Source organism: Balaenoptera borealis (assembly GCF_965194805.1).
Source record: "Balaenoptera borealis genome assembly, chromosome: 1".
In the NCBI taxonomy this organism is placed as follows: Eukaryota; Metazoa; Chordata; class Mammalia; order Artiodactyla; family Balaenopteridae; genus Balaenoptera; species Balaenoptera borealis.
In genome coordinates, this window is record NC_138860.1 from 146,394,555 (window position 1) to 146,414,272 (window position 19,718).

General features: G+C 37.4%; 1 protein-coding gene across 4 annotated transcripts in view; it reads left to right on the forward strand.

The window, feature by feature from the left end:
- FYB2 (FYN binding protein 2) overlaps positions 1 to 19,718 on the forward strand; it is a 137,963-nt gene that overhangs the window by 94,911 nt on the left and 23,334 nt on the right. For all 4 annotated transcript variants that reach the window (XM_082357306.1, XM_082357308.1, XM_082357307.1 and 1 more), the window contains exons 10-13: positions 8,439 to 8,550; positions 8,647 to 8,687; positions 17,343 to 17,403; positions 18,479 to 18,577. In XM_082357306.1, the coding sequence (XP_082213432.1) occupies positions 8,439 to 8,550; positions 8,647 to 8,687; positions 17,343 to 17,403; positions 18,479 to 18,577 (313 nt within the window). The remainder of the gene's footprint in view (positions 1 to 8,438; positions 8,551 to 8,646; positions 8,688 to 17,342; positions 17,404 to 18,478; positions 18,578 to 19,718) is intronic.

A 19,718-nucleotide genomic window follows, 5' to 3' on the forward strand; every position in this document is an offset into this window, starting at 1 on the left:
TTCTTAACAATACTATATGGTGTACTTATAAATTTATTATAAAAGTAGACCTCAAGTGTTCTTAACACAATAAAATTTTTAAAAAGTAAAGAAATGGGACAAATAAAAAAAGACATTTCTAATGAGATAAATGACACATGAAAAGCACAGAGGTCGTGTTGAATCTAAAACCATGCCTTAAGATGAGAAGTGGATAGACTAATTTGGAGTGTAGAAAAAAATGGAAGGGAGGAAAACAAGCTGAAGTGAATAAAAGAGTTAAAGGAGAGGCCTAAATATGGGGCTGAAAGCCATTTTCAAGCAATTAAGTACTGTCCATGAAAAGTCACTGTAGGTTTGGGAATTACACTATGTTGAAAACAGTCTGAAGATTCTTCTACATAATCTGCACATACTGCTAAAGCACAAAGGGAATTTGTGCTAAACCCATTTAATAGTTCTCTGCAATAGTTCCCTACTCTCTTGTGATGAGAAGCACAAAATGCTTAGTCAAGGAAAGTGGGCGTGAAAACAGAGAGGAAAGTTTTGAGGAAAAAAAATACAATTGAGTGTCTTTCTATACTCCTTCTACACAAATGGGCCTCTTTTGAAAAAAATGAACAAAATAAAAAGAACTTCTTCTTTCCATTAAAAAAAAAGAAGAATTAATAAGACAAACCCCAGGGAGCAGAAGGAAATTTGCCCATTTTGCCCCTGGTGCTGGGTAAAGGAAAAAAAAATCTGTTACCATAGCTGATCCTCATGCACACTTTGGGAAAATTCATTGATCTGTACTCTTATGATTTGTGCCCTTTCCTGTATGTTATACTGTAATTAAAATTTTAATTTTACTAAGGTAACTGTCAAAAGATAGACACAGCATGTATACTCTCCAAACAAATAAAAAATAAAAACAGAATGAAGAAAAGAGAGGAAACCTCAGTCAGTCAAGCACAAGGAAAATGAGGGAAAAACAGAACAAATAAAAAGTATGTAATAAAATACTAGATATAAATTTCAAAATATCAGTAAACCCTATAAACATGAAACTCTCTACTTAGAAGACATATGCATTCAAATCATTCAATATTAAAAAATATTTGAGTAGCTTTTATATCCCCAGCATTGTTCTAAGTGCTGGGGGTATAGCAGTAAATAAACCAGACAAAAATTCCTGTCCTCATGGAGATTACATTCTGATCTGAGGAGACAGATGATAAATATATAAACAATAAAATATTCACTATGTGGAATGGTAGTAAATATTATAGAAAAAAATAGTAAAGCAAAGAAAGAGAATTAGGGGGTGCTTCCCTGGTGGTGCAGTGGTTAAGAATCCACCTGCCAATGCAGGGGACACAGGTTTGAGCCCTGGTACTGGAAGATCCCACATGCCGCAGAGAAACCAAGCCCATGCGCCACAACTACTGAGCCTGTGCTCTAGAACCTGTGAGCCACAACTACTGAGCCTGAGTGCCACAACTACTGAAGCCTAGAGCCCGTACTCTGCAACAAGAGAAGCCACCACAATGAGAAGCCCACGCACCACAGCAAAGAGTAGCCCCTGCTCGCCACAACTAGAGAAAGCCTGTGCGCAGCAACGAAGACCCAACGCAGCCAAAAACAAAATAAATAAATTTAAAAGAAAAAAGAAAAAGACAATTAGGGAGGCAGGGGGAGGGAGTGGAAGTTGCAATTTTAAAGTGCACATAGATGACCTCAAAGATGTAAAGTAGGTGAGCAGTAGAGCCATGGCTATCCAGAATGTTCTAGGGAGAGAGGGGAAGGAGTGCAAATATCGCAGGGCAGGAGTCTACTAGATGTGTTGGTAGAATAGTAAGGAGGCCAGTGTGGCTGGAGCAGTGACTGAAGGAGACTGTAGTAGGAGATAAGGTCAGAGAGATAACAAGGGGCCAGATAATATAGGGGCTTTTGTAGACCATTGCAAGAACTTTGGCATTTATTCTAAGAGATGTATTTTTTTTAAATAACATTGAAAGGTTTTGAGCACAAGAACAGAATGATCTGACTTGTATTTTAAAGAATCATATCTTGGCTGCTGTCTTGAAAGAAGAATGTAGAAGAACCTGGGACCTGTTAGGAGTTTGTTGCAAGAATTTAACTGAGAGATTATGGTAGCTTGGAGGAGGGTACCGTGGTCAAGTTGTTGAGATATGCTTGGATTCTGGAAATAGATCGAAAATCAAGCTGACAGATGGCTATGGATTGGAGGTGGGACATGAGAGAGAAAGGAGTCAAGGATGTCTTCAAGGTTTTGGACCTGAGCAACTGAAAGGTTGGGGTTGCTACTCTTTGTTGAGATGGGGCAGACTTCAGGAAGAGCACATTCGCAGAGAGAAAGCAAGAGTTTGGTTTGGAATGTAATATGTTGAGACAACCAAATGGAAACGGTGTGAAGGCTGAACTCATGAGAGCTGTCTTAGTTAGGGATGTAATTTGGCAGTTGTCTGTGTTTTTAAAATGAAGCCATAAACATTTTTCAATACATCTGCCTCAAAAAGGAAGGAGTAAGAAAGAAAAAAAGTGTCCTGAAGTAAGAATTAAGAAACTGTGTGTTCAGCATCTTTGCTTTGTGCTGGAGAAACATACCGATAACTCCGTAAGGAAAAGTAGGTCCTTTATGCCTCTGGGAGCTGACATTCATTGAGACGGTTTGGGGCCTACATGCTAACTGACTTCTTGTCAGAAGATAAAATCTTGTTCCTTGGTGCCTTTAATTAATAGACAAAAGTCAGAGTCCCATACAGGATAAATCCAAGGAGAAACATGCCAAGACACATGTTAATCAAACTATCAAAAATTAAATACAAAGAAAAAATATTAACAGCAGCAAGGGAAAAACAACAAATAACATAACCTTATGTTATATTAACATAACATAAGGTTAACAGCTGATCTTTCAGCAGAAACTCTGCAAGCCAGAAGGGAGTGAAAGGACATATTTAATGTGATGAAAGGGAAAAACCTACAACCAAGATTACTCTACCAGCAAGGATCTCATTCAGATTTGACAGAGAAATTAAAATCTTTACAGACAAGCAAAAGCTAAGAGAATTCAGCACTACCAAACCAGCTTTACAACAAATGCTAAAGGAACTTCTCTAGGCAGGAAACACAAGAGAAGGAAAAGACCTACAATAACAAATGCAAAACAATTAAGAAAATGGTAATAGGAACACACATATTGATAATTATCTTAAATGTAAATGGATTAAATGCTCCAACCAAAAGACATAGACTGGCTGAATGGATACAAAAACAAGACCCGTATATATGCTCTCTACAAGAGACCCAATTCAGGCCTAGGGACACATACAGACTGAAAGTGAGGGGATGGAGAAAGATATTCCATGCAAATGGAAATCAAAAGAAAGCTGGAGTAGCAAGTCTCATATCAGACAAAATAGACTTTAAAATAAAGACTATTACAAGAGACAAAGAAGGACACTACATAATGATCAAGGGATCAATCCAAGAAGAAGATATAACAATTGTAAATACTTATGCACCCAACATAGGAGCACCTCAATACATAAGGCAAATGCTAACAGCCATAAAAGGAGAAATCGATGAAACACAGACATAGTAGGGGACTTTATCACCCCACTTTCACCAATGGACAGATCATCCAAAGTGAAAACAAATAAGGAAATACAAGCTTTAAATGATACATTAAACAAGATGGACTTAATTGATATTTATAGCACATTCCATCCACAAACAGCAGATTATGCTTTCTTCTCAAGTGCCCATGGAATATTCTCCAGGATAGATCATATCTTGGGTCACAAATCAAGCCTTGGTAAATTTAAGAAAATTGAAATCATATCAAGTAACTTTTCTGACCACAACACTATGAGACTAGAAATCAATTACAGGGAAAAATCTGTAAAAAATACAAACACATGGAGGCTAAACAATACACTACTAAATAACCAAGATCACTGAAGAAATCAAAGAGGAAATCAAAAAATACCTAGCGACAAATGACAATGAAAACACGACAACCCAAAACCTATGGGATGCAGCAAAAGCAGTTTAAGAGGAAAGTTTACAGCAATACAATCCGCTCTCAAGAAACAAGAAACATCTCAAATAAACAACCTAACCTTACACCTAAACCAATTAGAGAAAGAAGAAAAAAAAAAAACCCCAAAATTAGCAGAAGTAAAGAAATCATAAAGATCAGATCAGAAATAAATGAAAAAGAAATAAAAGAAAGAATAGCAAAGATCAATAAAACTAAAAGCTGGTTCTTTGAGAAGATAAACAAAATTGATAAACCATTAGCCAGAGTCATCAAGAAAAAAGAGGAGAAGACTCAAATCAATAGAATTAGAAATGGAAAAGGAGAAGTAACAACTGACACTGCAGAAATACAAAGGATCATGAGATTACTACAAGCAACTCTATGCCAATAAAATGGACAACCTGGAAGAAATGGACAAATTCTTAGAAAAGTACAACCTTCCGAGACTGAACCAGGAAGAAATAGAAAATATAAGCAGACCAATCACAAGCACTGAAATTGAAACTGTGATTAAAAATCTTCTAACAAACAAAAGCCCAGGACCAGGTGGCTTCACAGGCGAATTCCATCAAACATTTAGAGAAGAGCTAACACCTATCCTTCTCAAACTCTTCCACTATATAGCACAGGGAGGAACACTCCCAAACTCATTCTACGAGGCCACCATCACCCTGATACCAAAACCAGATAAAGATGTCACTAAGAAAACTACAGGCCAATATCACTGATGAACATATATGCAAAAATTCTCAACAAAATACTAGCAAAGAGAATTCAACAGCACATTAAAAGGATCATACACCATGATCAAGTGGTGTTTATCCCAGGAATGCAAAGATTCTTCAAAATATGCAAATCAATCAATGTGATAAGCCATATTAACAAATTGAAGGAGAAAAACCGTATGATCATTTCAATAGATGCAGAAAAACCTTTTGACAAAATTCAACACCCATTTATGATAAAAACCCTACAGAAACTAGGCATAGAGGGACCCTACCTCAACATAATAAAGGCCGTATATGACAAACCCACAGCCAACATCATCCTCAATGGTGAAAAACTGAAAACATTTCCTCTAAGATCAGGAACAAGACAAGGTTGTCCACTCTCACCACTATAATTCAGCATAGTCTTGGAAGTTTTAGCCACAGCAATCAGAGAAGAAAAAGAAATAAAATGAATCCAAATCGGAAAAGAAGTAAAACTGTCACTGTTTGCAGATGACATGATACTATACATAGAGAATCCTAAAGACGCTACCAGAAAACTACTAGAGCTAATCAATGAATTTGTTAAAGTAGCAGGATACAAAATTCATGCACTTGCATTAATTCTCTTGCATTCCTATACACTAATGATGAAAAATCTGAAAGAGAAATTAAGGAAACACTCCCATTAACCATTGCAACAAAAAGAATAAAATACCTAGGAATAAACCTACCTGAAGAGACAAAAGACCTGTATGCAGAAAACTACAAGACACTGATGAAAGAAATTAAAGATGATACCAACAGATGGAGAGATATACCATGTTCTTGGACTGGAAGAATCAACATTGTAAAAATGACTCTAATAACCAAAGCAAACTACAGATTCAATGCAATCCCTATCAAACTACCAATGGCATTTTTTACAGAACCAGAACAAAAAATTTCACAATTTGTATGGAAACACAGAAGACCCCAAATAGCCAAAGCAATCTTGAGAAAGAAAAACGGAGCTGGAGGAATCAGGCTCCCTGACTTCAGACTATACTACAAAGCTATAGTAATCAAGACAGTATGGTACTTGCACAAAAACAGAAATATAGATCAGTGGAACAGGATAGAAAGCCCAGAGATAAACTCACACACATATGGTCACCTTACCTTCAATAAAGGAGGCAAGAATATACAATGGAGAAAAGACAGCCCCTTCAATAACTGGTGCTGGGAAAACTAGACAGCTACATATAAAAGAATGAAATTAGAACACTCCCTGATACCATACACAAAAATAAACTCAAAATGGATTAAAGACCTAAATGTAAGGCCAGACACTATAAAACTCTTAGAGGAAAACATAGGCAAAACACTCTATGACATAAATCACAGCGAGATCCTTTTTGACCCCCCTCCTAGAGAAATGGAAATAAAAACAAAAATAAACAAACAGGACCTAATGAAACTTAAAAGCTTTTGCACAACAAAGGAAACCATAAACAAGACAAAAAGGCAACCCTCACAATGGGAGAAAATATTTGCAAGCGAAGCAACTGACACAGGATTAACCTGCCAAATATACAAGCAGCTCATGCAGCTCAATATCAAAAGCACAAACAACCCAATCCAAAAATTGGTAGAAGACCTAAACAGACATTTCTCCAAAGAAGATATACAGATTGCCAACAAACACATGAAAGGATGCTCAACATCACTAATCATTAGAGAAATGCAAATCAAAAGTACAACGAGGTATCACCTCACACTGGTCAGAATGGCCATCATCAAAAAATCTACTAACAATAAATGCTGGAGAGGGTGTGGAGAAAAGGAAACCCTCTTGCACTGTTGATGGGAATGTAAATTGATACAACCGCTATGGAGAACAGTATGGAGGTTCCTCAAAAGTCTAAAATTAGAACTACCATACGACCCAGGAATCCCACTACTGGGCATATACCCTGAGAAAACCATAATTCAAAAAGAGTCATGTACCAAAATGTTCACTGAAGCTCTATTTACAATAGCCAGGACATGGAAGCAACCTAAGTGTCCATCAACAGATGAATGGATAAAGAAGATGTGGCACATATATACAATGGAATATTACTCAGCCATAAAAGGAAACGAAATTGAGTTATTTCTAGTGAGGTGGATGGACCTAGAGACTGTCATACAGAGTGAAGTAAGTCAGAAAGATAAAAACAAATACCGTATGCTAACACATATATATGGAATCTGAAAAAAAAAAAGGTTCTGAAGAACCTAGGGGCAGGACAGGAATAAAGACACAGACCTAGAGAATGGATTTGAGGACACGGGGAGGAGGAAGAGTAAGCTGGGACGAAGTGAGAGAGTGGCATGGACATAAATACACTACCAAATGTAAAATAGATAGCTAGTGGGAAGCAGCCACATAGCGAAGGGAGATCAGCTCTGTACTTTGTGACCACCTAGAGGGGTGGGATAGGGAGGGTGGGAGGGAGACACAAGAGGGAGGAGATATGGGGATATATGCATATGTATAGCTGATTCACTTTGTTATAAAGCAGAAACTAACACACCATTGCAAAGCAACTATACTCCAATAAAGATGTAAAAAAAAAATAGATAAAAGTCAATGTGCTGGGCTTCCCTGGTGGCGCAGCGGTTGAGAATCTGCCTGCCAATGCAGGGGACACGGGTTCGAGCCCTGGTCTGGGAAGATCCCACATGCCGCGGAGCAACTGGGCCCGTGCGCCACAACTGCTGAGCCTGCGCATCTGGAGCCTGTGCTCCGCAACAAGAGAGGCCGCGACAGTGAGAGGCCCGCGCACCACGATGAAGAGTGGCCCCTGCTTGCCGCAACTAGAGAAAGCCCTCGCACAGAAACGAAGACCCAACACAGCCAAAAATAAATATAAATAAATAAATAAATAAATAAATAAATAAATAAATAAATAAATAAATAAATAAATGGCTTATTATTTAAAAAAAGTCAATGTGCTTGTTATTTCTCAGATATATTACTTATTTCTGATTAATAGTTCATGTCTGCAAATGGTTCTGAATCACCCATACTGTAAATATTAACCTATACCAACTGATAAAAAGGTGACAGTTTTAAGGTTATGACAAGTTTACAGCTCTGTGAAATAAACCAGCTCTTGCATGTAACAGGGTAGCTACTTGTGCAAACAATCCCTAGGCATTTTTTAACCTGGCACACTATTTGGCTGATTCCATCACTAATGCATAATAAATGTTGGCATGTGCTCAATCAACTTGTCTAAGAAATTTTACTTTAAGAAAAAATGCCACAAATTGGATAAAGTCATCTAAATGTAGGGAGCGATGCCCCAGGGCTGCGCCCTGGTAGACTTCAACATTTGAGGTCAGGGCTTAGAGGAAGAAACATCCAAGAAGGGGGAGGAATCACTGGTTTACTGGGTAATTAGCACCCTTCATAAATATGCATTAATCCTTGCCATAATCATCCAAGAGTAGGGCTTACTATCATTATCCCAACTTGAGAGAATCATAACTGAGGCTCAGCAAGGTGAAGTGGTTTGCCAAAGGATCATACATATCCAGGTTATAATCCAGTGTTACCATATTTAATCTGCCTTTTCCTATTATTGTCTCCATTGCCAGTGCCCTGTGTGAATGCATTTATGAGAGCAGCTGGTGAGATGTTCTCAGGGTGTTCTCTGTTTTCCTTACAGGGGGATATGTGAAGGCCTTGGAGATGACTAAAGAAACCCCAGGCCAAGGAGCCTTTAAGCCAAATTCCATTTCCGAGACGTATGATGATGTTGAGTACCCCCAGAAAGAGAGGTAAATACGTGCCAGCCCTTCAGCGAGATGAATGTGATGAGACTTTAAAAGTACAATACAGCAGGTCAACGGTCTTTGTATCTTTTCTCCCCACAGAGCAAAGTCAGATTTCTCTAACTCATTTGTCTCAGATAATGGTAAGTTTAAGATAACATTTGAAACTGTCAATAGGAATTGCTAAGAGTTTCTGTGGCAGATTAGTAGTAAGGTATCTTTTATTTACATATTTTTATTAATGCCATTTGGGTGGGGTCATGAAGTGGTTCAAGGTATGTGTGAATAAATGCATTTAGAATCATGAAGGTGAAGATGCTGGTAATGGGTCTTTTGTGGCAAGAAAGGATCTTTGATGTGAAATTGCTTTCTTCCTGATCTCTTCACATTCCAAGTCTGAAGATAGGAATGTGTTTTACTTAAAACACTTGCATGGATTCTCAATAGTTTTTTTAAACATTGAAGTATAGTTTATTTACAACATTAGTTTCAGATGGACAACATAGTGATTTTATATTTTTATACATTATAGTCCACTTAAAGTTATTATAAAATATTGGTCATAATCCCTGTGCTGTACATCGTATCTTTGTATCTTATTTATTTTATAGCTAGTAGTCTGTATCTCTTAATCCCCTTCCACATCTTGCCCATACCCCACCTTGCCCCTTCCTCCACACTTGTTCCCACTGGTAACAATTTGTTCTCTATATCTGTGAGTCTGTTTTGTTATATTCATTTATTTTTCTTTTCTTTTTCTCTTTTAGATTCCACATGTAAGTGAAAACGTACAGTTTTTGTCTTTCTATGTCTGGCTTATTTACTAAGCATAACACTCTCCAAGTCCATCCATGTTGTTGCAAATGGCAAAATATCATTCTTTTTTATGGCCGAGTAGTATTCCTGTGTGTGTGTGTGGATACACTACATCTTCTTTATCCATTCATCTGTTAATGGGCACTGAGGTTGCTACGATATCTTGGCCATTGTAAATCATGCTAATATGAACATTAGGGTGCATCTTTTTTGAATTAATGTTTTCATTTTCTTCAGATAGACACCCAGGAGTGGAATTGCTGGATCATATGGCAGTTCTATTTTTAATTATTTGAGGAACCTCCATACTGTTTCCCATAGTGGGTGCACCAATTTACCTTCCCACCAACAGTGTAGGAGGGTTCCCTTTCCTCCACATCCTCACCAACATCTTTTGTCATCTTTTTTTTTTTTTTTACCATCTTTATTGGAGTATAATTGCTTTAAAATGGTGTGTTAGTTTCTGCTTTATAACAAAGTGAATCAGCTATACATATAAATATATCCCCATATCTCCTCCCTCTTGCATCTCCCTCCCACCCTCCCTATCCCACCCCTCTAGGTGGACACAAAGCTCTGAGCTGATCTCCCTGCGCTATGCAGCTGCTTCCCACTAGCTATCTATTTTACATTTGGTAGTGTATATATCTCCATGCCACTCTCTCACTTCATCCCAGCTTACACTTCCCACTTCCTGTGTCCTCAACTCCATACTCTACGTCTGTGTCTTTATTCCTGTCCTGCCCCTAGGTTCTTCAGAACCTTTTTTAAATTTTTTTTTTTAGATTCCATATATATGTGTTAGCATACGGTATTTGTTTTTCTCTTTCTCACTTACTTCACTCTGTATGATAGTCTCTAGGTCTATCCATCTCACTACAAATAACTCAATTTCATTTCTTTTTATGGCTGAGTAATATTCCATTGTATATATGTGCTACATCTTCTTTATCCATTCATCTGTTGATGGACACTTAGGTTGCTTCCATGTCCTGGCTATTGTAAATAGAGCTTCAGTGAACATTTTGGTACATGACTCTTTTTGAATTATGGTTTTCTCAGGGTATATACTCAGTAGTGGGATTGCTGGGTCATATGGTAGTTCTAATTTTAGACTTTTGAGGAACCTCCATACTGTTCTCCATAGTGGTTGTATCAATTTACATTCCCACCAGCAGTGCAGGAAGTTTCCCTTTTCTCCACACCCTCTCCAGCATTTATTGTTAGTAGATTTTTTGATGATGGCCATTCTGACCAGTGTGAGGTGATACCTCGTTGTACTTTTGATTTGTATTTCTCTAATGATTAGTGATGTTGAGCATCCTTTCATGTGTTTGTTGGCAATCTGTATATCTTCTTTGGAGAAATGTCTGTTTAGGTCTTCTACCAATTTTTGGATTGGGTTGTTTGTTTTTCTGATATTGAGCTGCATGAGCTGCTTGTATATTTGGCAGGTTAATCCTGTGTCAGTTGCTTCACTTGCAAATATTTTCTCCCATTGTGAGGGTTGCCTTTTTGTCTTGTTTATGGTTTCCTTTGCTGTGCAAAAGCTTTTAAGTTTCATTAGGTCCTGTTTGTTTATTTTTGTTTTTATTTCCATTTCTCTAGGAGGGGTGTCAAAAAGGATCTTGCTGTGATTTACATCACAGAGTGTTCTGCCTATGTTTTCCTCTAAGAGTTTTATAGTGTCTGGCCTTACATTTAGGTCTTTAATCCATTTTGAGTTTATTTTTGTGTATGGTGTTAGGGAGTGTTCTAATTTCATTCTTTTATATGTAGCTGTCTAGTTTTCCCAGCACCAGTTATTGAAGGGGCTGTCTTTTCTCCATTGTATATTCTTGCCTCCTTTATCGAAGGTAAGGTGACCATATGTGTGTGAGTTTATCTCTGGGCTTTCTATCCTGTTCCACTGATCTATATTTCTGTTTTTGTGCAAGTACCATACTGTCTTGATTACTATAGCTTTGTAGTATAGTCTGAAGTCAGGGAGCCTGATTCCTCCAGCTCCGTTTTTCTTTCTCAAGATTGCTTTGGCTATTTGGGGTCTTCTGTGTTTCCATACAAATTGTGAAATTTTTTGTTCTGGTTCTGTGAAAAATGCCATTGGTAGTTTGATAGGGATTGCATTGAATCTGTAGTTTGCTTTGGTTATTAGAGTCATTTTTACAATGTTGATTCTTCCAGTCCAAGAACATGGTATATCTCTCCATCTGTTTGTATCATCTTTAATTTCTTTCATCAGTGTCTTGTAGTTTTCTGCATACAGGTCTTTTGTCTCTTCAGGTTGGTTTATTCCTAGGTATTTTATTCTTTTTGTTGCAATGGTTAATGGGAGTGTTTCCTTAATTTCTCTTTCAGATTTTTCATCATTAGTGTATAGAAATGCAAGAGATTTCTGTGCATGAATTTTGTATCCTGCTACTTTAAGAAATTCATTGATTAGCTCTAGTAGTTTTCTGGTAGCGTCTTTAGGATTCTCTATGTATAGTATCATGTCATCTGCAAACAGTGACAGTTTTACTTCTTTTCCGATTTGGATTCATTTTATTTCATTTTCTTCTCTGATTGCTGTGGCTAACATTCCAAAACTAAGTTGAATAATAGTGGTGAGAGTGGGCAACCTTGTCTTGCTGCTGATCTTAGAGGAAATGGTTTCAGTTTTTCACCATTGAGAATGATGTTGGCTGTGGGTTTGTCATATATGGCCTTTATTATGTTGAGGTAGGGTCCTTCTATGCCTAGTTTCTGTAGGGTTTTTTATCATAAATGGGTGTTGAATTTTGTCAGAAGCTTTTTCTGCATCTATTTAGATGATCATATGGTTTTTCTCCTTCAGTTTGTTAATATGGTTTACCACATTGATTTATTTGCATATTTGAAATATCTTTGCATTCCTGGAATAAACCCCACTTGATCATGGTGTATGATCCTTTTAATGTGCTGTTGGATTCTCTTTGCTAGTATTTTGCTGAGGATTTTTGCATCTATATTCATCAGTGATATTGGCCTGTAGTTTTCTTTTTTTGTGGCATCTTTGTCTGATTTTGGTATCAGGCTGAAGGTGGCCTCGTAGAATGAGTTTGGGAGTGTTCCTCTTTCTGCTGTATTTTGGAAGAGTTTGAGAAGGGTAGGTGTTAACTCTTCTCTCAGTGTTTGCTAGAATTCGCCTGTGAAGCTATCTGGTCCTGGGCTTTTGTTTGTTGGAAGATTTTTAATCACAGTTTCAATTTCAGTGCTGTGATTGGTCTGTTTATATTTTCTATTTCTTCCTGGTTCAGTCTCGGAAGGTTGTGCTTTTCTAAGAATTTGTCCATTTCTTCCAGGTTGTCCATTTTACTGGCATAGAGTTGCCTGTAGTAATCTCTCCTGATCCTTTGTATTTCTGCAGTGTCAGTTTTTACTTCTCCTTTTTCATTTCTAATTCTATTGATTTGAGTCTTCTCCCTTTTTTTCTTGATGAGTCTGGCTAATGGTTTATCAATTTTGTTTATTTTCTCAAAGAACCAGCTTTAAGTTTTATTGATCTTTGCTATCGTTTCCTTCATTTCTTTTTCATTTATTTCTGATCTGATCTTTATGATTTCTTTACTTCTGCTAACTTTGGGTTTTTTTTTTTTCTTCTTTCTCTAATTGCTTTAGGTGTAAGGTTAGGTTGTTTATTTGAGATGTTTCTTGTTTCTTGAGGTAGGCTTGTATTGCTATAAACTTCCCTCTTAGAACTGCTTTTGCTGCATCCCATAGGTTTTGGGTCGTCGTGTTTTCATTGTCATTTGTCTCTAGGTATTTTTTGATTTTCTCTCTGATTTCTTCAGTGATCTCTTGGTTATTTAGTAGTGTATTGTTTAGCCTCCATGTGTTTGTATTTTTACAGATTTTTTCCTGTAATTGATATCTAGTCTCATAGCATTGTGGTCGGAAAAGATACTTGATACAATTTCAATTTTCTTAAATTTACCAAAGCTTGATTTGTGTCCCATGATATGATCTATCCTGGAGAATGTTCCATGAGCACTTGAGAAGAAATTGTCATCTGCTGTTTTTGGATGGAATGTCCTAAAAATATCAATTAAGTTCATCTTGTTCAGTGTATCATTTAAAGCTTGTGTTTCCGTATTTATTTTCATTTCAGATGATCTGTCCATTGGTGAAAGTGAGGTGTTAAAATCCCGTACTATGATTGTGTTACTGTCAATTTCCCCTTTTATGGCTGTTAGCATTTGCCTTATGTATTGAGGTGTTCCTATGTTGGGTGCATAAATATTTATAATTGTATCTTCTTCTTGGATTGATCCCTTGATCATTATGTAGTGTCCTTCTTTGTCTCTTGTAATAGTCTTTATTTTAAAGTCTATTTTGTCTGATATGAGAATTGCTACTCCAGCTTTCTTTTGATTTCCATTTGCATGGAATATCTTTTTCCATCCCCTCACTTTCAGTCTGTATGTGTCCCTAGGCCTGAAGTGGGTCTCTTGTAGACAGCATATATATGGGTCTTGTTTTTGTATCCATTCAGCCAGTCTGTGTCTTTTGGTTGGAGCATTTAATCCATTTACATTTAAGGTATTTATCAATATGTATGTTCCTATTACTATTCTCTTAATTGTTTTGGGTTTGTTATTGTAAGTCTTTTTCTTCTCTTGTGTTTCCTGCCTAGAGAAGTTCCTTTAGCATTTGTTGTAGAGCTGGTTTGGTGGTGCTGAATTCTCTTAGCTTTTGCTTGTCTGTAAAGGTTTTAATTTCTCCATCGGATCTGAATGAGATCCTTGCTGGGTAGAGTAATCTTGGTTGTAGGTTTTTCCCTTTCATCACCTTAAATATGTCCTGCCACTTCCTTCTAGCTTTCAGAGTTTCTGCTGAAAGAGCAGCTGTTAGCCTTATGGGGATTCCCTTGTATGTTAATTCTTGCTTCCCTTGCTGCTTTTAATATTTTTTCTTTGTATTTAATTTTTGATAGTTTGATTAATATGTGTCTTGGCGTGTTTCTCCTTGGATTTATCCTGTGTAGGGCTCTCTGTGCTTCCTGGGCTTGATTGACTATTTCCATTCTCATGTTAGGGAAATTTTCAACTATAATCTCTTCAAATATTTTCTCAGCCCCTTTTTTTGCCTCTTCTTCTTCTGGGACCCCTATAATTTGAATGTTCATGTGTTTAATGTTGTCCCAGAGGTCTCTGAGATTGTTCTCAATTCTTTTAATTCTTTTTTTCTTAATTCTGTTCTGTGGTAGTTATTTCCACTATTTTATCTTCCAGGTCATTTATCCATTCTTCTGCCTCAGTTATTCTGCTATTGATTCCTTGTAGAGAATTTTTTATTTCATTTATTGTGTTCATTATTGTTTGTTTGCTCTTTAGTTCTTCTAGGTCCTTGTTAAAACTTTCTTGTATTTTCTCCATTCTATTTCCAATATTTTGGATCATCTTTACTATCATTACTCTGAATTCTTTTTCTGGTAGGCCGCCTATTTCCTCTTCATTTGTTTGGTCTAGTGGGTTTTTACCTTGCTCCTTCATCTGCTGTGTGTTTCTCTGTCTTCTCATTTTGCTTAACTTAGTGTGTTTGGTGTCTCCTATTCACAGGCTGCAGGTTCATTTTTGGTGTCTACTCCCAGTGGGTAAGGTTGGTTCAGTAGTTTGTGTAAGCTTCCTGGTGGAGGGGAATGGTGCCTGTGTTCTGCTGGATGAGGCTGGATCTTTTCTTTCTGGTGGGCAGGACCACGTCCAGTGGTGTGTTTTGGAGTGTCTGTGAATTTATTATGATTTTAGGCAGCCTCTGTGCTAATGGGTGGAGTTGTATTCCTTTCTTGCTAGTTGTTTGGCATAGGGTGTCCAGCACTGTAGATTGCTGGTCGTTGAGTGGAACTGGGTCTTAGCATTGAGATGGAGATCTCTGGGAGAGCTTTCACCGTTTGATATTACATGGGGCTGGGAGGTCTCTGGTGGACCAATGACCTGAACTTGGCTCTCCCACCTCAGAGGCTCCGACCTGACACCTGGCTAGAGCACCAAGACCCTGTCAGCCACATGGCCCGGTACGTGGGAAGTTTCTTGCCTTTTGGGAAGTCTGAGGTCTTCTGCCAACATTCAGTAGGTGTTCTGTAGGAGTTGTTCCACATGTAGATGTAGTTTTGACGTATTTGTGGGGAGGAAGGTGATCTACACGTCTTACTCCTCCACCAACTTGAAGGTGCCCCTTTTGTGATCTTTTTGATGATAGCCATTCTGACAGATGTGAGGTGATATGTCATTGCACTTTTGATTTGCATTTCCCTGATGATTAGTGTTGCTGAGCATCTTTTCTTGTGCCTGTTTGCCATCTGCAGGTCTTTTTTGAAAAGATGTCTATTCAGGCCTTTGCTCATTTTCTTAATCAGGTTGCTTGTTTTTTTGCTATTGAGTTGTATGAGCTTGTTATATATTTTGGATATTAACCCCTTTTCAGACATATCATTTGCAAATATCTTCTCCCATTCAGTAAGTTGTCTTTTTGTTTTGTTAATGTTTTCCTTTGCTGTGCAAAAGCTTCTAAGTTTGATTAGGTCCCATTTGTTTATTTTTGCTTTTGTTTCCTTGCCTGAGGAGACAGATCCAAAAAAAAAATATTGCTAAGACTTATGTCAAAGCATGTCCTGCCTATGTTTTCTTCTAGGAGTTTTCCCAGCACAACTTATTGAAGAGACTGTCTTTTCTCCATGTATATTCTTGCCTCCTTTGTCATAGATTAATTAACCATAAGTATGTGTGTTTGTTTCTAGGCTTTTTATTCTGTTCCATTGATCTATGTCTGTTTTTGTGCCAGTACCATACTGTTTTGACTACTATAACTTTGTAGTATATTCCCAATACTTTTAAGATTGACGTTAACATGGCATAGAGGACTTGAATGCCCCTACCTACCCCTCCATCCTCTTTTCATACATACTCAGGCTTCATCTTTGAGATCCAGTCATGCTGACCTGTTAGCTTCTCTGACTTGCTAAGCTCCCACTGCAGGGTGTTTGCATATTCTACTCCCTCTTCCTGGAATGTTCTTTACTCCTCTGTGCCCCTTTGTCTAAGTGACTCTTAATCTTTCTTCTGATCTCAGCTCAATCATTATTCCCCAGGGAATATTCTCTTAGGTATACAGTCTTATAGTACCTTGACCCTCTTTTTCATAGCACTTGTAACAGTTGTAATTCTATATTTATGTGATTCTTTGATTAATAATCCTCTTCCCTCCTAGATGATTTCCTTCTCTATGCTAACCATTCTCCCTAGCCCCTATCATAATGCCAGGCACATGTTACACATTCAAAAAATATTTGTTGAATGAATGAAAGGTTAACAGAGGAGGGATAATGAAATGCTCCTCTGGTTGGTTTTGTCCTTCTTAGAATATTAGAATTTTAGATGGAGAAACAATCTTAGAGGTTATTAAACACGGTACCCTCATTTTAAAAAAAGGAAACTGAGGCACAGAGAATTTAAGTGACTGTCCTAAACTCATTGTGAATCAAGTTCTGAACTTGAAAATCCTCCATTGCCAGGGTAGATTCAAAGTATATCTGTGTATTTTAAGCTTATGTGTTGGACTAGGTGAAAGCCATGCTATGATGGGGGAAGATTGTTCAAGATGTGTCTGGTTGTCTCCATTATTTCCCCAGCATTCAGCACAATGTCTGGTGTTTAGTAGACTGATTGTTATATGTAAAATATGAAAAGGGTTGAAGGTGGGAATCTGTTAATAAATTAACTTTCTTAAATCAGACAGACTTGAAAACAGGGTAGAAGCAAATATTAATTTTTGTTTGTACGTACTTTTATAGAGGTTATTTATTTTTACCACATGCTTGTAAAAACATGTGCATATGTTTCAATAAAAACTACTTCACAAACAAAAGATTAGAGTACCTAGCACCTGGTAGGTATCCAATAATTTTGCATCAAATATGAATCTGAATTATTGCCATTATAATGAATACTTTTTTTTAATTTCAAAAGAAAATAGTGAAGAAATGTATGAAGATGTCTACAAAACAAAGAGCAACTACCCAAAGATAGAGTGAGTTTCTCTTTTTCTTGGCTTCATAGCTAAGGGTATTTCCTGTTAGTCTAGGAAAACCAAAGTTTAAGAAATGACCTCCATCCCTACCCACCCCATCGTTAGGGAACATATGCATAGAGAATGGAGATAAGCTATTGTAATAAAACATTGTGATCAATAGGGTACTTGTAATTGTGTACAATCATATCTAATAATTTTGATCACATTGCTTTATCTTTTGAGAAAATGTGCATCTCCCAGAGTAGAGGACTTTGATACTGTGTTAGGGAATAAGTGAGAAAAGAGAAGTAAATATCAATAAAATGCTTCAATTCTGTAGTTGCTTTTCCAGGAAGAAATCAATGGTTATGATTTACCTGTATCTTTGAAAGTTAATGAGGCTATCTCTGGGATTGGGGCTTAATTTATTATCTAATAATTCAGTGTTATCAAGGACAGTATTTGTTCAAATGGGCATTATTAATCAAATTCAGTTATTAGGCACACATTGTGGAAAGGAAAACAGCAGTAGTCAAAAGCAAGAAGTTTGAGGGTTGAAGGGAAAAGAGGGCATTCGTGCTGGGTGGGATGATGTGAGTGTATCATTCCCTCTCCCTACCCGCCTGCTCCCAATCAAGAGCATATTTGGAAAAATTTTAATCATCAACCAGTCAGTGTACCATCATCATTGTATTATCATTCCATAAATTAAAGATAAGTGACATGACTTTCAGAAGCTAGGAATTTCTATAATGTATTTCTAGTATAGTTTGTAAACTATGGGTCCCTGAGTCATCGTCTCTAAAAGGAAGACTTTGCTCCATAAACTCTTTAAAATAGAAACCATTTGGAGTAGATGAAAGTTTGTATTGAAATATAGTAATTCCATCCATAGCTGATGTGTGCTACTTCCTATCAGCATCTAAACAAAGAAGAAGAGCATAGAAGCTGACAAGGCATTTTCCTGCTCTTCCTTGAGTGGGGTGTGTTGAAGAAATGAGACTGAAGTCTCTGATCCTTTTGACTACAGCAGGCTTCCATCCCCAGTACTCTCTCAAACACCATGTTATTTATATCCTCTGATTCCTCTTAGTTTAGATGGAAAAGAAGCACTTAAAAGACTGCAGAGGTTCTTCAAGAAAGAAAAGGATAGACATAAAATGAAGAAAACCAAGTCAAAAGAAAATATAAGGTAAAAGGTCCCTTTTTATTTCTCTTTCCAGGAGAGGATTAGCAGTGCTGGCCTGGTTAGTTACACAGCTGATGTTCTCTATCCTGTTCTTCTAGTGAAGTGGTACCAGAAACTAAAACCAAAGGCCCTGGTTATCACCTACCTCCTCCTTGCCAATATTTGAGTGAACTACACCCACAGATGCTAATGGGAAAGTGACAATGTCCCTTTTGAAAAAATTGATGAGAAAAGGTTGTGAACAAGGGTAGAGGGAAAGTCTTAATCAAACAAAGTCCAGGAAAGAAACTTTCCTCATCATCCTTGGCATAGATTCCTGTTGTTGTTACTGAGCATTATGTTATTAATTACATCCTTTTATGCTCTCTCAGCCCTACACGTTCCAGAGGTTTTGTCTACACTCCATATTCTAATTTGCCTCTCTTGAGAGAGGCAGTGTGTAGAAAGGGAAGATGAATTTTTCAGCTGAATGGTCCATGTACCTCAAAGTTTTAGACCTGGAAGGGACCCTCCAAGGTCACCCTAGTTAATTACCAGTGGGAATTGGGAAGGTTAGAAATTCATGAGTAGGAGAAAGAAACAAGAGGCCTAGGTTCTGGATTCTAGTTTCAGCTTTTCTGTTTATTCAGTGTGCAACCATGGGCAAATCACTTCCATTTTGCATTCATAGGGATCAAGTTTCTTCTTGCGTATAATAGGAGGGCGGAGGGAGACTGGGTGGTCTCTGGAGGCACTTCTCTCATATATATGTGTGTATGTCTGTGTGTGTGTGTGTGTGTATGAGAGAGAGACACACACACAAAAACATAGACATAGATCTGTATTTTATGAGGGCAGAGGATGGTAAAATAATTTGACCCAGGTTATTACATATATTGACATGGAATTATGTTATTCTACCTTGAAGTTCTTTTCAATTATAAAACCTCAGAGTAACATGACTTTAAGTCTAATTGTCTGTTGGATGTAGATCTACCAAGAGATTTATATAGAATATGGGGTTTACAAATTGTAGTCCTGACCATGGAAGAAGAGGGTGTCTAGCTCCAGTGGCCAATGAGACCTAAAGGCAGACCCCGACCTTAGCAGGTTAGATGTTTCTGACAAAAATTATTAGTGTGATACCTGCAGTCCCATAAAAATT